The sequence below is a fragment of the Lactuca virosa genome, chromosome 4, assembly GCF_052849685.1.
Source record: "Lactuca virosa cultivar CGN04683 chromosome 4, Lactuca_virosa_CGN04683_v6, whole genome shotgun sequence".
Taxonomy (NCBI): domain Eukaryota; kingdom Viridiplantae; phylum Streptophyta; class Magnoliopsida; order Asterales; family Asteraceae; genus Lactuca; species Lactuca virosa.
In genome coordinates this window covers 274,652,010-274,664,798 of record NC_136429.1, presented here as the reverse complement: position 1 = coordinate 274,664,798, position 12,789 = coordinate 274,652,010, and the positions used below count along the sequence as shown (strand labels likewise).

The following is a 12,789-nucleotide window of genomic DNA, read 5'->3' as shown; positions in this document are numbered from 1 at the left end:
TTATATTGTTACCTTAAAATCGGAAAACAATATTTGATGTTTTAAATAATTATAATGATAGAAATTAAAACGTTACACAAATAAATTTTAAAATTAACAATAACAACAACTATAAATAACATTAAATCATATATTATATTTAATTTTATTTATTTGTAACTCACAGGTAGAAGTCATTCAAACGATTGAGATTATGTAGTTATAATAAATGTATATATTATCATATAATTCAAAATAATCAATATATTATATCAATTTAATATACGAATTATTATATCAAATTTAACAACAACCATATTTATATATTTAAAAGAAACATATATTTATAAAGATTTCATCTATATAAGTCTTTCTGCACAACGCGCGGACATTCGGCTAGATAGAAGATAATAACCAGGGGAAGTGATTATTAGTTGGGCAGCCGAAAAAAATAGTATTTTAATGATAGATTGGAACCTCCAAAGAAATAGTAAGTGAGATGATGCTCGGAAATCGGAATCATGAATTCCTACGTTCAAAATTCATTCGTTCTGTACAGCTTGCAAATCGAATTCCCGTTTTGACTGGAAATGGGGAACCTGGCTTTCTTCGAGATCCAAAGAAAGAGAAAGAAAGAGAAGAGAGATCGGAGATGGAGGGCGTTGAGACTTGAGAGCGAAGCGATTATTGCTTCCTTAACCTCAACTCGCAGTTGCTCACAACGCCGTCGACTGATTAATCGATAGAGCCTTCGATCATCTTCTCCTCTCTATCCTCCTTTCCTGACAGCTACTATTCACTATGCAAAAGATTTACGGTGGTCTTACAGAGAGGCGTCAACTTAACTCAAGGTCGATGGTCCAGATAGGGCGGAAGATCTAACTCAAGGTCTGTCACTTGTTCTGTTTTTCAATTCCCCTTTCAAAACGACTCAACTGTTGTTGCGAATGATTTAGTTTCCTATATTTGGCTAAACGGTTTTCTTTTTCCATTCCGATTGTCAATTAGGGTTTGGATTATATCCCAAACACAATTCAATCTGCCTTGGACAAGCGCTTGACTATGTGGAGAAGTACTGTTAAAGCCACGTAAGAATTCTGTTTTTTTGCTTCTACATGCATTACTGGATCTAATTTATAAAAATTTATCAAGGCAAATGAATTCTGCTTTTTCTTCTTCTACATGCACACGGTATCTCTTTCTTGTTTTAGTAACACTAAAAACGATTATCAAAGTTTTGTAGTAAATGCTTATGACATAGAGGTAACTTGTAAGGTAAACACAGACCCTGGCTAGGGAAATCAAGCTTTATAGGTAGTTTTATTACGATTTCAGCATTATTTGGTAGCACAAGGCACATACAGGGGTGTCTAAACTACTAATTAGAGTACACACCTACGAAATTGGTGAAACGAGACCCAACATAGAGCTTTCCCTCGTGTTCTTGAACCAAACTAATTGGTTCATCAGGGTATTCTGTACCAAATTGAAGTGTTTGCAACACATCTCCATCTGAATTGAAGCGCACCCCTTCTGGAACAATGCCAGGCGTTGGTGGTGCATATCCAATTCTTGTAGTTGCCACCCAAAACTCTCCTAATGTTTCTGCTTGTTTTATCTTATTCGGATTCCCATTAACATGTAGCAAAACTTCAGCCGTATTTGCTTTGGGCCCCACCAGCCAATATTTTGTAATCCTGTCACTGCCAATCTCAGATACAAGAACAAATGTACCATCACTACTGACTACCACACCACCACCACCCGAGAGACCACTCAGTAAAACTGATACTTCTTGGGTAAGTGGATCATAGCGCAATAACCTCCCGCTTGAATCAGGTATAAATCCTGGTTTTATAGCATCGCTACACATTATAAAATATAAACAGTTGTAAATTACAATGATATTATGAAATATACTAAACAAACACAAATTGGTTACCTGATAGTATAAGTCAAACTAGCATCGATGAAATAAAGATGGCCCGTTAACAAGTCAATGTCAACATCATTAACAAACTTGAACCCTCCTGCAAGTTGAGTTGCAAGCCCACCATCGGGGCCCACAACTAGAAGTCCATGATACGCATCTGCAATGTACAGATTGTGGGTTACGGGGTGATAGCTAAGGGCGAATGGTTGTCCGCATGTTGATGCGGTATCAGGATCTGTTACACCATCACAAAGTTCCTTTGTCCTGAAGAAAATATTCGAAGAAATCTCAATAAAAATAAAAATAAAGAGTGAATATGACTATGAGGAAATGTAATTATATATTTGTATTTTAATTTTTACACATAACAATTTTGAAAATACCTTGTTGGTGAAGTATATGCGAAATCCACAAAACCGATGGTGGGGTCCACCCATTTCATAATCCCACCATCATTAGTTGTTACGAAGGGACCTTCGTTTGGAATCGGAAGTCCTCCAAATGTGATTCCTCCGGGGCCTGTAACACCCCCGGGAAGTTGTAACTTTTCAAAGTTGGCAAATTGACCAGAAACAAAGGTTTTAGAAATGCAAAGAATAAATGTAACCAAAATAGAAAGGATGGATGGTGGAGAAGCCATATTTGAATATGTTTGGAGCACTGTCCTACAACATAAACATCCTTGTACTTATATGCAAACCTGCTTCATCATTCCCCACCATATTAGGAATAAATTACTTTCTAATCTTAGGGAAAAAGCAACAAATTATGTTATAAAATCTAGTTATCAATACACAAGTTGTATATATAAAAAAAATTATAACATTACTTGGATACAACGTTAAACTTTTGACTTGGATTGAGTTTAATAGAGGTTTATTCAATAACGTGGTCAATATGTTGATTAATTATTCCTTTACTGATTTTTATTGAAAGATAATGGCTTATGGTCCTATTATAATTGTTAGATTAATCTGTAAAAATCGTCCCAATAGTATGTGAATGTGATATTATATTTGTACATATGGTTCATATCTTTTATTTATTGTTTTTCAAATTTCCAAAATGGTTTTTTATTCCTAGACCTTACTTAATGGGGCAATATGTTAAATCGATATAATCATCATATAAATATGCATAATAAGCTCCCAAGTTCATTGAGAAATGGGTGACATAAAGCACAACATGTGAGGTTTGATCATGCTGCACCATATTAGGAACAAAATCCTTTCTAGTTTTAGGTAAAAACACCATATTATGCTTTAAAATTTAGTTAGTGTTATATATTAAAACATAAGTTACACGTATAAAAGTTCAAAGTAGTAAAATTGTAGTCTCATTGGATCTGAGCCCAAAATACCTTGCCCCGAACCAAAAAGATTTAGGCATGGGCCTGAGACTGATCTTTTTATTCTTTAAAATGATCTAAAATCATAAAATTCGTACCATTACATATTATTGATGAAAAGGATTAATGAACGAAAAGGATTAATGAACTTAATCAAATCTAATAAACAATATAAACTATTCAAAATAATACATATATTTGTTAAAATATACAGAAGATGGAAAAGGATTAATGAACTTAGCGAATTTTTTTTGTTTAACTAGTGTTGGTGTCGTCTTATCAATTTTTTTTACTCGTTTATCTTTTTTTTTTTCTCTATCTTCCTTTTATAGAATTTTTACACGGGTTTTCTTTATATTAGTAGGCAAGATGCTACGGTTTTGATTAATAGTTCTTTCACCGATCCTAATTGAATGTTAATAGTTTATGATCTTAATATAATTGTTTAATATGCACATGGTTTATATTTTTCATTTGTCGATGTTATCATCTGACTTTTTAGCTTTGGATAATTGGGCTACATTAAACATAACTTAAACCTCACATATGTTGGCACTTATGTTACACATTTCCCTATAAACTTTTTAGGTGCCACGTTAATTATAGGGAAATGTGTGATAAATCAATTCCTTTTATTTATTTATTTATTTCTTTATATTGGGTGTTGTTTCAAGTCGCCTCAACTTAATGTCTCTCCTTGGTTCTGTTGTTGTTTGGCTCTGTTATAGCCAAGCAAGAATTCTGCTTTATGCAAATAAATCTTTCTTCCTAACTCCCAAACATATTATAATACTTTCCACTTCAACACTGACATACCTCTCAACGTTTATCTATGTCATCCAAAAAAATCGAATCTAATTCGATTTCTTGTAACATTTGACTTGGAGTATCTTGTAACATAAGCTATTTTGTGTAACGATAAAGAAGGGAATCAACCAATTATACTGGTTGCGTTTTTATTTTATTATCAATTATTTGGTAGTACAACAGTTGTCTAATTAATTAGAGTAGACACCTACGAAATTGGTGAAAAGAGAGCCCACATAGAGTTTTCCATACTTTTCTTGAACCAAACTAGTTACGTTATTAGAGTATTGAGTAACAAATGGAACCGTTTGCAGCACATACCCAGTTGAATTAAACCGCACCCCTTCAGGAATGATAACAGCCTTTGGTGGTACGTATCCAATTCTTGAAGTTGACACCCAAAACTCTTCCGGTTTTTCCCCCCGCTTTATCTTATTTGGACTCCCATTTGTATTTAGCAAAACTTCAACCGTATTTTCTTTGGGCCCCACCAGCCAGTATTTTGAAATCCGGAAACTATTAATCTCGGATACAAGTAAAAATTTACCATCACCGCTCACCACCGGACCACCACCCCCCGACAGACCGCTCAGCAAAACCGTTAATTTTCCGGTAAGCGACTCGTAGCGCAATAACCTCCCGCTCGAATCCGGTATAAATCCTGGCTTTACAGCATCTCTGCATAATAATATAACAACATACTTTCATTTCTTTCTATGATTTTATCACATCTTTATATTGTAGTTGATATTAGTAATAAATGATTTACTTAGGAGTATAAGTCAAACTAGCATCGCTGAAATAAACATGGCCGGTCAACAAGTCAATGTCAATGCCATTAGCAAACTTAAACCCTCCGGCAAGTTTAGTTGCAAGCCCGCCAAGTGGGCCCACAACCAAAAGTCCAAAATACGCGTCCGTTACGTATAGAAGCCCGGTCACAGGGTGAAAGCTAAGACCCATTGGCCGTCCGCATATTGGCCCTTTCTCGGGATCTGTTGTTCCATCACAAAATTGCTTTGTCCTGAAAAATTATTCCAAAAAAGTAAGTAAAACACGACTATAAATGTAAATTATTTTGTACATATATGATAAATTGAAAAAGTAGTAATACGGACCTTGTTGGTGAAGTATATGCGAAATCCACAAAACCGATGGTGGGACCCGCCCATTTCATAATCCTACCATCAGTCACGGTTATGAAGGGCCCTGGGGCGAGAAGTCCCCCGAATGTGACTGCCCCAGGGCCGATGACACCCTCAGGCAATACTAATTTCTCAAAGTTGGCGTATTCACCAGAGACAAAGCTTCCACAAATGCAAAAAAGAAATGTCAACAAAATGGAAAGTGTGGGTGCTTTCATTTGTGGAGAAGCCATGTTTCATTATGTTGGGAAGAGTACGATGCTTCTATTTATAGAAAGGTAAGCATGCATACTTTAGCACTCATGTGATTGTGAGTGAGGTTCTTCACCATTTGCCACGATGTTGGGAATATAAAATCCTTTTTAATCGTAGGAAAAAAGCAACAAATTATGTTTTAGAATTTAGTTATAGATTTGTATTTAAAACATTAGTTATATATGTGAAAATTAGAAGCGTTATGATGGATGGATTGGAGATGCATTAGGCTTAAACTCAGCCTGATCTTGGCCTTTTTTGAGCTTTTTTTATTACGTAAGTATATAAAAATCAAAATATTACTTGGATAATATAATAAAAGATACAACATGAATTTTAACAGGACTTGAATTGTATAAATAATACAAGTATTTGTGAGAAAATACACGAGGGAAAAAAGATTATTGAACTTTTACGGACTTCTTTCGTTTGATGTTTTCTGCCTAGATCTCCTAAATTGTGTGTGTGTGTGTTTTTTTAAACCTTCTTGTCTCTTTGTTTTTTTTTTCTTCCTTTTTGATGATTTCTATATGGATTTGAGCTTTATTCCATATTAGCAGTCAAGAGGATGATTTTTTATTCTTTCCCTAATTTTTATTGATTATTAGTGGCTTATTGTCTTAATATAATTGTTAGATTAAATTATAAAAATCGTTCCCATGGTATATTGGTGTATATGCATATGGTTTATATCTTTATTTGTTTGTTGGTTTTTGCATCTCTAAAAGGACTTATTTCTTTCTGAACCTAACTTAATGAACACATGTTAAATCTATTTGAATATGCAATAATTAGCTCCCATTTGTGCAATTAGCGAGGTTTAATCATGTGGCACCATATTAGGGATAAGACCCTTTGCTATCTTAGGAAAAAAGCAACATGTTATATAGTTAGTATTCATTGAGAATTCCATATTAAAACATAATTATATATATATATATATATATATATATATATATATATATATATATATATATGAATTGAAGTACATGTTAGGTGGACTTGCATAAAGCTCGAGTCTAACTGAACCCGAGCCCAGAAAATCTAATATTAATCCCAAAAATCTAGGTCTCTGGCCCGTCTTTTTTGAGCCTTTTTCCTTTTTACAATCATGTAGATTTATAAAAAATTTAAAATTACTTACATATTACATTAAAGGATACAACATACCATGAATTAGTTAAAATAAATAATGTAAACAATATTACAGATATTACAAATATTTATCAGAAATGCACATGAAGCAAAACCATTATTGAACTTGGAGAGTTCTTTTGTTTCGTTTGTGTCTCCTTAATTGTTTTCTGTCTCTTATCTCTTATCACTTTTTCCTTTATAATTATTTCTATGTAGGTTTGAGGTTTATTTGATACTTTCCTTCGTAATATGTTGATTAATTATTTTTTGAACTGATTTTTATTAAGTGTTAGTGGTTTATGGTCTTAATATATTTGTTAGACTAAATTACAAAAAATCAATCTTATCGTGTATTAGTTTATATTTTAAATGCACATGGTTCATATTTTTTATTTGTTGTTTTTACCGTCTTACTATTATCTTTTGATGTAACTTAACAAGATATATATATTAAATGTGTATAAATAGTAGAATTAGCTGCAATGTTTATAGGGAAATGCGTGACACGAAGGCTAAGATGTGAGGTTTAACTTTAAGTTATGTTTAATGTAACACAAGTATGTAGAAGATAAAATTTCAATAAATATCATTAGCATTACTATACAGTCACTCGAAAGAGATATATGTACATGTTAACAATTTGTAAAAGATATACATCATTACATATGCGTCATGTGCCTCACATAATCAATAATTCAATACACAAATCATAACATGTTAATGTTATGATAATGGTACTAGAACTCACATTTGTTATAATACCAAATGGTTAAAGCAACTACAATATATAAACACATGTCTAGTACTCATAGTAAGTAGTAACCAAGTTTCAGGTTTAGTCCACTTAGTTACTCAAAACTCAACAATGTGTTTACATTGAAGAATTTACCTGCTTATAGAAATTAATGTCAATATTGGCAACTATTTTTTATACACTTCATATGATGAAAATGTGAAATACTATACTAGTATACCTATTGTTTGTCATCTTAACAGAAATATGTTGTCTTGCATCAGTTACCAACTGAAGCTGGAATTCAATGGCTTGACTTGTAGTGTGGGATCCCAATGAGTAACAGAGAAACAGGTAGCCTTGAAAAGACCAACAATTGGAAGCCTTAAAGACCATCAAGCTGGAGTGGGTGAAAATCAAGAAGAGAAAAGTGGCTACCAAGAAAATCGAATATATTGTAGCCTCTAATCAAACAGTTGCACAACATTAACATGATTTTATATCCCCGACAACGACGCCAAGAACTTATGATGTGTGGAAGTAGTCTAATAAATTAAACTTAATTCTAACTACAAATATTGGTTTTAAATTTATAATTCCTAACAAACTAAACTTGACTATTAGTACCAACCAATGTAGCTGATCAAATTATAGTATTAGTTAAAGTAAGTAAGGGTGTCGAACTCTGTGGGAAATCGAAGTGTACTAATTAAAATAAATGAAACAAAGTGTGACAACCCGAAATCTTCATTTTGTATAAACTCTACAGCCAAGCACTACAAATAATAGTCAAATTCATTTCTGTACATTTTTGGCCGATTTAAAGTCCGTTTGGGTGTTTTTTTTAAATAAATTCGTCAAACAAACAAATAAAATGGAGTATCTTCTAGGAGGATTGTGTAACAAATAAAAACATCACACCATAGCAAGATGTTTACGGCCAAACTTGGGGAGTTTGGGCCGTAAACTCCTCTTCACCTTGAACTCATGCTTAAGGCATGAGTTTACTCCCCACTTCCTCACTTTACACTTCCAAACTCAAGAACACTAACACTTCTCTCTCAAGTATCATAACACTCTTCTTCCAATCTTCCAAAAATGTAAGTTTTTCTTCACTTGATTTGTTGTTATAACCTTTCATCTAGTTGTTATACATCATTTCATCCACAAATTCTTCATTTTTACTTAGATCTTCAAGTGTTCTTCAAAACACCAAGAACACCAAGAACACACACTAGTGTTCTTGGACCTTAAACACCCAAACAAGCTTCTATATTGTAAGTACTCTTGTCCTAGCTTGTTATACACTAGAATGAACTTGTTAAACCATTGAAAAACATCAAGAACACCCAAGAACACATGGGTTTACGGTCAAGGCATCTCCTTGAACCGTAAACACCATCAAGTGGTGCATAAGTGCCACCATTACCTTCTAGGGCTTGGATATTGGACTAGAACCTTGCATGCATGAGCTAAAGACCTTAAACCACGAAATGGTAAGAATTACCATGGGTTTACGGCCGTAAACTCATGGGTTTATGACCGTAAACTCCATGGGAGTTGGTCCCAAAACCGTAAACTCCAATGAAGGGCCATTTTGAGCCCTAGTCCCTTCCTAAGACTTGGATACAAGTATAGATCCCTTCCTAGTGTGGTATAAGACCTTAAAACACACAATGGTACAAGTTACCATGAGTTTACGGCCGTAAACTCATGGGGGAAATGACCATGGGCCGTAAACTCATGTGTTGTTACCAAATGGGAAGTAAACTCCAATGTGAGGCCATACTCTCTTTAGATGCAACCCTTTAGCACTCCTAGCACTTGAATCAAAGTGTTTTCCATGTATTAGGGTGTCTTTACTAAAATAATTAGTTATTAAATAACTAATTAGATACATATGTGTGTCATTACATGTTAAATAGGACCCGTGTGTGTGTTCAAGTCTCCACTTGACACTTAGCATCCTATCCGACACTTCCATCCAAACCACTCACTACAGGTGAGTTCATACCCCTTAATCAACCTTTTAAATGTTTTTGAATGCTTTTATGGGGGGGGGGGGATACAAGTTGAATCCAACTAGTTATAATATCAACCGCATGTGATTTATAACTTGCAAACAAATGGACTTTCTATACTTTTAACTGCTTTGTCACCAAAACTACTTCAAAATGGTTATCAAACTCATTTACAATGTTAAACTGTTTATAAAACTACTTCCAAACCCTTTTAAGCTTTCATTATTTTCAAAACCATATCTACACCAATATATTTATATAAGTAGGACTTGAAGGACTTAGGACTGATAGCTCACCTTATTTCCTGTTCCTTGTTTGGTTGTGGACTTAGGGTATTCTGTTATTTGTCCGAATGTCGTTGAAATCTTAGTTATATATCATATATATAAGTATTGGATATAAAAGTTTTCACTTCAGTTCAGTGCCTTTGTGTAACAAAGGCATACAAGCAACATTACTATTTAACTATAATAGGTATAGTTAAGGGATACTACTCACTATTACTACTACAATGACGCATACAAGAGTCAGTACATTTACGAGGCACTACATAAATACTACATTGAAGAACAGAACATACTATACACTATACAAGAGAACGTACTATACGCTATACAAGAGAACATACTATACACTATACAAGAGAACATATTATATACTATACAAGAGTTCACACTATACAAACATTAGAATACTATAATCAGAATGTGACATACTACTTCTCGATACGACACTTCTTTGTGGTATCACTTTGTAACCAGAGTCTCCTGGAGGGAGAGCGGGCATTGTGTGTATAGATCTATACGGGACAGACACTCCCACATCCCGACTGCTAGCTACAGTCCGAGCCGATAAGGCCCAAGGGTGACAGAATGTTACCTCGCTACATATGACCTGGAGGGTCATCAGTTATTCAGCCGTCGATCAGCATGGTTACATACGAGTTCACATTCAAACCTTTAATTAATCAATTAAGAATTAAAGGCAAAACAGACTTTTCGAGGCGTATTGTTCAGTTAATACCACCTGGAGTCTGCATTTCATTTCTTTAGACTCCCCGAGGTGTACTGTACATTTAGTACTACCTGGAGTCTGTATTTCATTACTTTGTGATTCTGTCACATACACATTTAAGTAAACTATATTTTCATAATGATAGTTTCACTGGGGAAAACCCCTACATTTATGAAATAACAAATAAACAAACAGTCGGGTCTTGGTAGAAGACTACATTTTCTGGAAAATATAGGATTTTCTAGGGAGTATAACTATTTACAAACATTTGAAACCAGTTACTTCATTTACATTAAGTTGTTACAGATATTTTCATGCAAGCAATGACACTAAATACTTATAAACTCACCAGCTTTATGCTGATAAACTCTTTCAAAATAACTTGTATTCTCAGGTCATCAGTAGACAGGTACCGATGAAGCTTTTGCGAAGATGGAGCACATACAAGACTCATCTTTATTTTGATTATACACTTTTGGTGTCTTACATACTATTCAGAACACACTTGTATCTAAATTATTATATTAATGCAATGGATGTTGTTGCTTGTCTTTACTATTATGCATTGTTGTGATACTGTACATGACGTCCTCCACCCCAGAACGTTTCCGCCGTTCCGGTTTTGGGGTGTGACAGATTGGTATCAGAGCATTGTTTATAGTGAATCGAGTATATCAACCCATAAAAGATATACAAACTATAAAAGCAACGGGATTAAAACACTCTGACCAAGAATATATACTTTTAAATAATAAAATATTTAACTAAGTATATATACATCTATTCACACCAGTGTCAGTATCATACTAGAACAGAACAAAAGTATTACGACTGTTGAACAACACAATTAGCTTAGAAACATATAGTCAAAACTAGGGGGATATAGCCTGATCAACTATATTTTCCGAGGAGTGACTAGCATGTGCCTAAGAACGATTGTGGTGTTGCAACAAGTCTAAAAACTTACCAACACTACTACAACGAGAACATCAGAACAGAACGTAAACCTAAAATACTATAGGAGTATTTTGTGATTACTATAATTACTTATGTATGAACTAAAAAGGATCTTCATTAGTACGTCTATTAACTACTCTATTCCCTATTCTCGCGTAGATAGCATGGCTGGCTTCCATCTCCCCGGCGATCCGTATTATCCAAACCAAGGCATTGGTGGATGGCTTGATGAGGAGCTAGAAGATGATCACCCAATTCCTTTGGATGATCACCTCGCAGAAGGCTTTTCAGATGGCTCCGACTCCGAACTAGAGGTCAGCAACCTTCCCCAAGGAGATCCAATTCCAAACCTCAACCCCCGTCCGACATTTCAAGGTCCCACTCCCATGTGGGCAACAACCTTGAATCAATGGAGTGATGAGCAGGGTCAGCCTTTGCCTTACAACGGAGACCGAAGCCTCTACAACATAAGCGAGGGAGGTTCCGCTGACCGAGTCCTACCTATCATGGTCCGTAGGATTGCTAGGAACGTCGAGCAAGGTCATGCATCCATCGACAGGGTAGTGGAAATTGATGCCAACTCTGGCCTTAACACAGTCCGCATTCGCCAACTCGAAGAGGCTATGGATAGGACTAGGAGGACCAATGAGGCTCTGCAGCAACAGCTAGCTGTATCCCGAGCTGAAGTCATGGAACTCTGAGTGCGCCAGAGGACGCATGAGCGGCATCTTCAGGAAGTTGTACGTCAATTGGCAGACCTGAGGGTTAGCCTAAGGGATACTCGTCGCCAGTAGAAGATATCGACTCATCTTTACTTTTGAATTAAGGAATAGCCTTTCTTTTCCGTGCTCTATGGAGCACTTGTCTGTAAAATATTCCTAACTTTTAAAAGTACTTTAACTAGACTTCTAAGCTGCCAACATTTTCCCTTATGGTTTGATGTAAGGCCTAATGTTAGGTCAATTTTCCCGAACTCATTTTACATCATTAATACCAGTAATATTGGCAGTTATCTACTTTATTGGGCAGTCTTTACCTTTGTATGTCCCTACTCTATGGTTATGTCTCTATCTGATGGTTGGACTATGGTGATTTAGTCCATGAAACACTCTCATCATACTTACAATCGATTCTTACTATTATCATCGTCTTTATGAACTTTCAGTAAAAGATGCGGCCTCGAAAGCGTCCGACCAGAAACACGCCTGCGAATCAAACTCCACCACCACCACCCCCTCCGCAGTTCGATGCGGTGATGTTTCAGGCAGCTGTGACCGCAGCCGTGACCGCAGCTATGGCTCAAGTAAACTCTGGTGGTGCAAGTGGAGCTGGAACGGGCACCAACTCTAGCCATGGTGAAATCCACCCGCGTACACGGGAGTGTACCTATAAGGATTTCATCAGCTGCAAACCTACATACTTCAACGGAACCGGATGGATCATTGCACTGTCCCAATGGA

General features: G+C 35.4%; 2 protein-coding genes and 1 long non-coding RNA gene across 3 annotated transcripts; 1 reads left to right on the top strand and 2 right to left on the bottom strand.

The window, feature by feature from the left end:
* Positions 1-454: 454 nt before the first annotated feature.
* Positions 455-8,143, top strand: LOC145108300 (uncharacterized). The gene is made up of 3 exons (XR_013708173.1): positions 455-867; positions 988-1,067; positions 7,622-8,143. It is a non-coding gene; the product is annotated as an uncharacterized LOC145108300 (long non-coding RNA).
* On the bottom strand, positions 1,248-2,568 carry LOC145108297 (protein STRICTOSIDINE SYNTHASE-LIKE 11-like). Its single transcript, XM_079045321.1, has 3 exons — positions 2,296-2,568; positions 1,922-2,176; positions 1,248-1,844 (listed from the first exon to the last, which is right to left on the bottom strand). Exons 1-3 carry the CDS (start codon positions 2,550-2,552, stop codon positions 1,358-1,360), a joined length of 999 nt encoding a protein of 332 aa, XP_078901447.1. The 5' UTR covers positions 2,553-2,568; the 3' UTR covers positions 1,248-1,357.
* On the bottom strand, positions 4,194-5,440 carry LOC145108299 (protein STRICTOSIDINE SYNTHASE-LIKE 11-like). Its single transcript, XM_079045322.1, has 3 exons — positions 5,186-5,440; positions 4,837-5,091; positions 4,194-4,745 (listed from the first exon to the last, which is right to left on the bottom strand). The coding sequence occupies exons 1-3, from the start codon at positions 5,428-5,430 to the stop codon at positions 4,259-4,261; spliced, it is 987 nt and encodes a 328-aa protein (XP_078901448.1). The 5' UTR covers positions 5,431-5,440; the 3' UTR covers positions 4,194-4,258.
* Positions 8,144-12,789: the final 4,646 nt, after the last annotated feature.

Bases quoted from the DNA above. Each gene is read 5' to 3' on its own strand.
- LOC145108297 (XM_079045321.1), bottom strand. From the start codon at position 2,552: ATGGCTTCTCCACCATCCATCCTTTCTATTTTGGTTACATTTATTCTT. The intron at 2,177-2,295 runs GTATTTTCAAAA...TATTTTCTTCAG, and splicing joins GCATATACTTCACCAACAAG to GACAAAGGAACTTTGTGATG. The intron at 1,845-1,921 runs GTAACCAATTTG...TATAATGTGTAG, and splicing joins AGTTTGACTTATACTATCAG to CGATGCTATAAAACCAGGAT.
- LOC145108299 (XM_079045322.1), bottom strand. From the start codon at position 5,430: ATGAAAGCACCCACACTTTCCATTTTGTTGACATTTCTTTTTTGCATT. The intron at 5,092-5,185 runs GTCCGTATTACT...ATAATTTTTCAG, and splicing joins GCATATACTTCACCAACAAG to GACAAAGCAATTTTGTGATG. The intron at 4,746-4,836 runs GTAAATCATTTA...ATTATTATGCAG, and splicing joins AGTTTGACTTATACTCCTAA to AGATGCTGTAAAGCCAGGAT.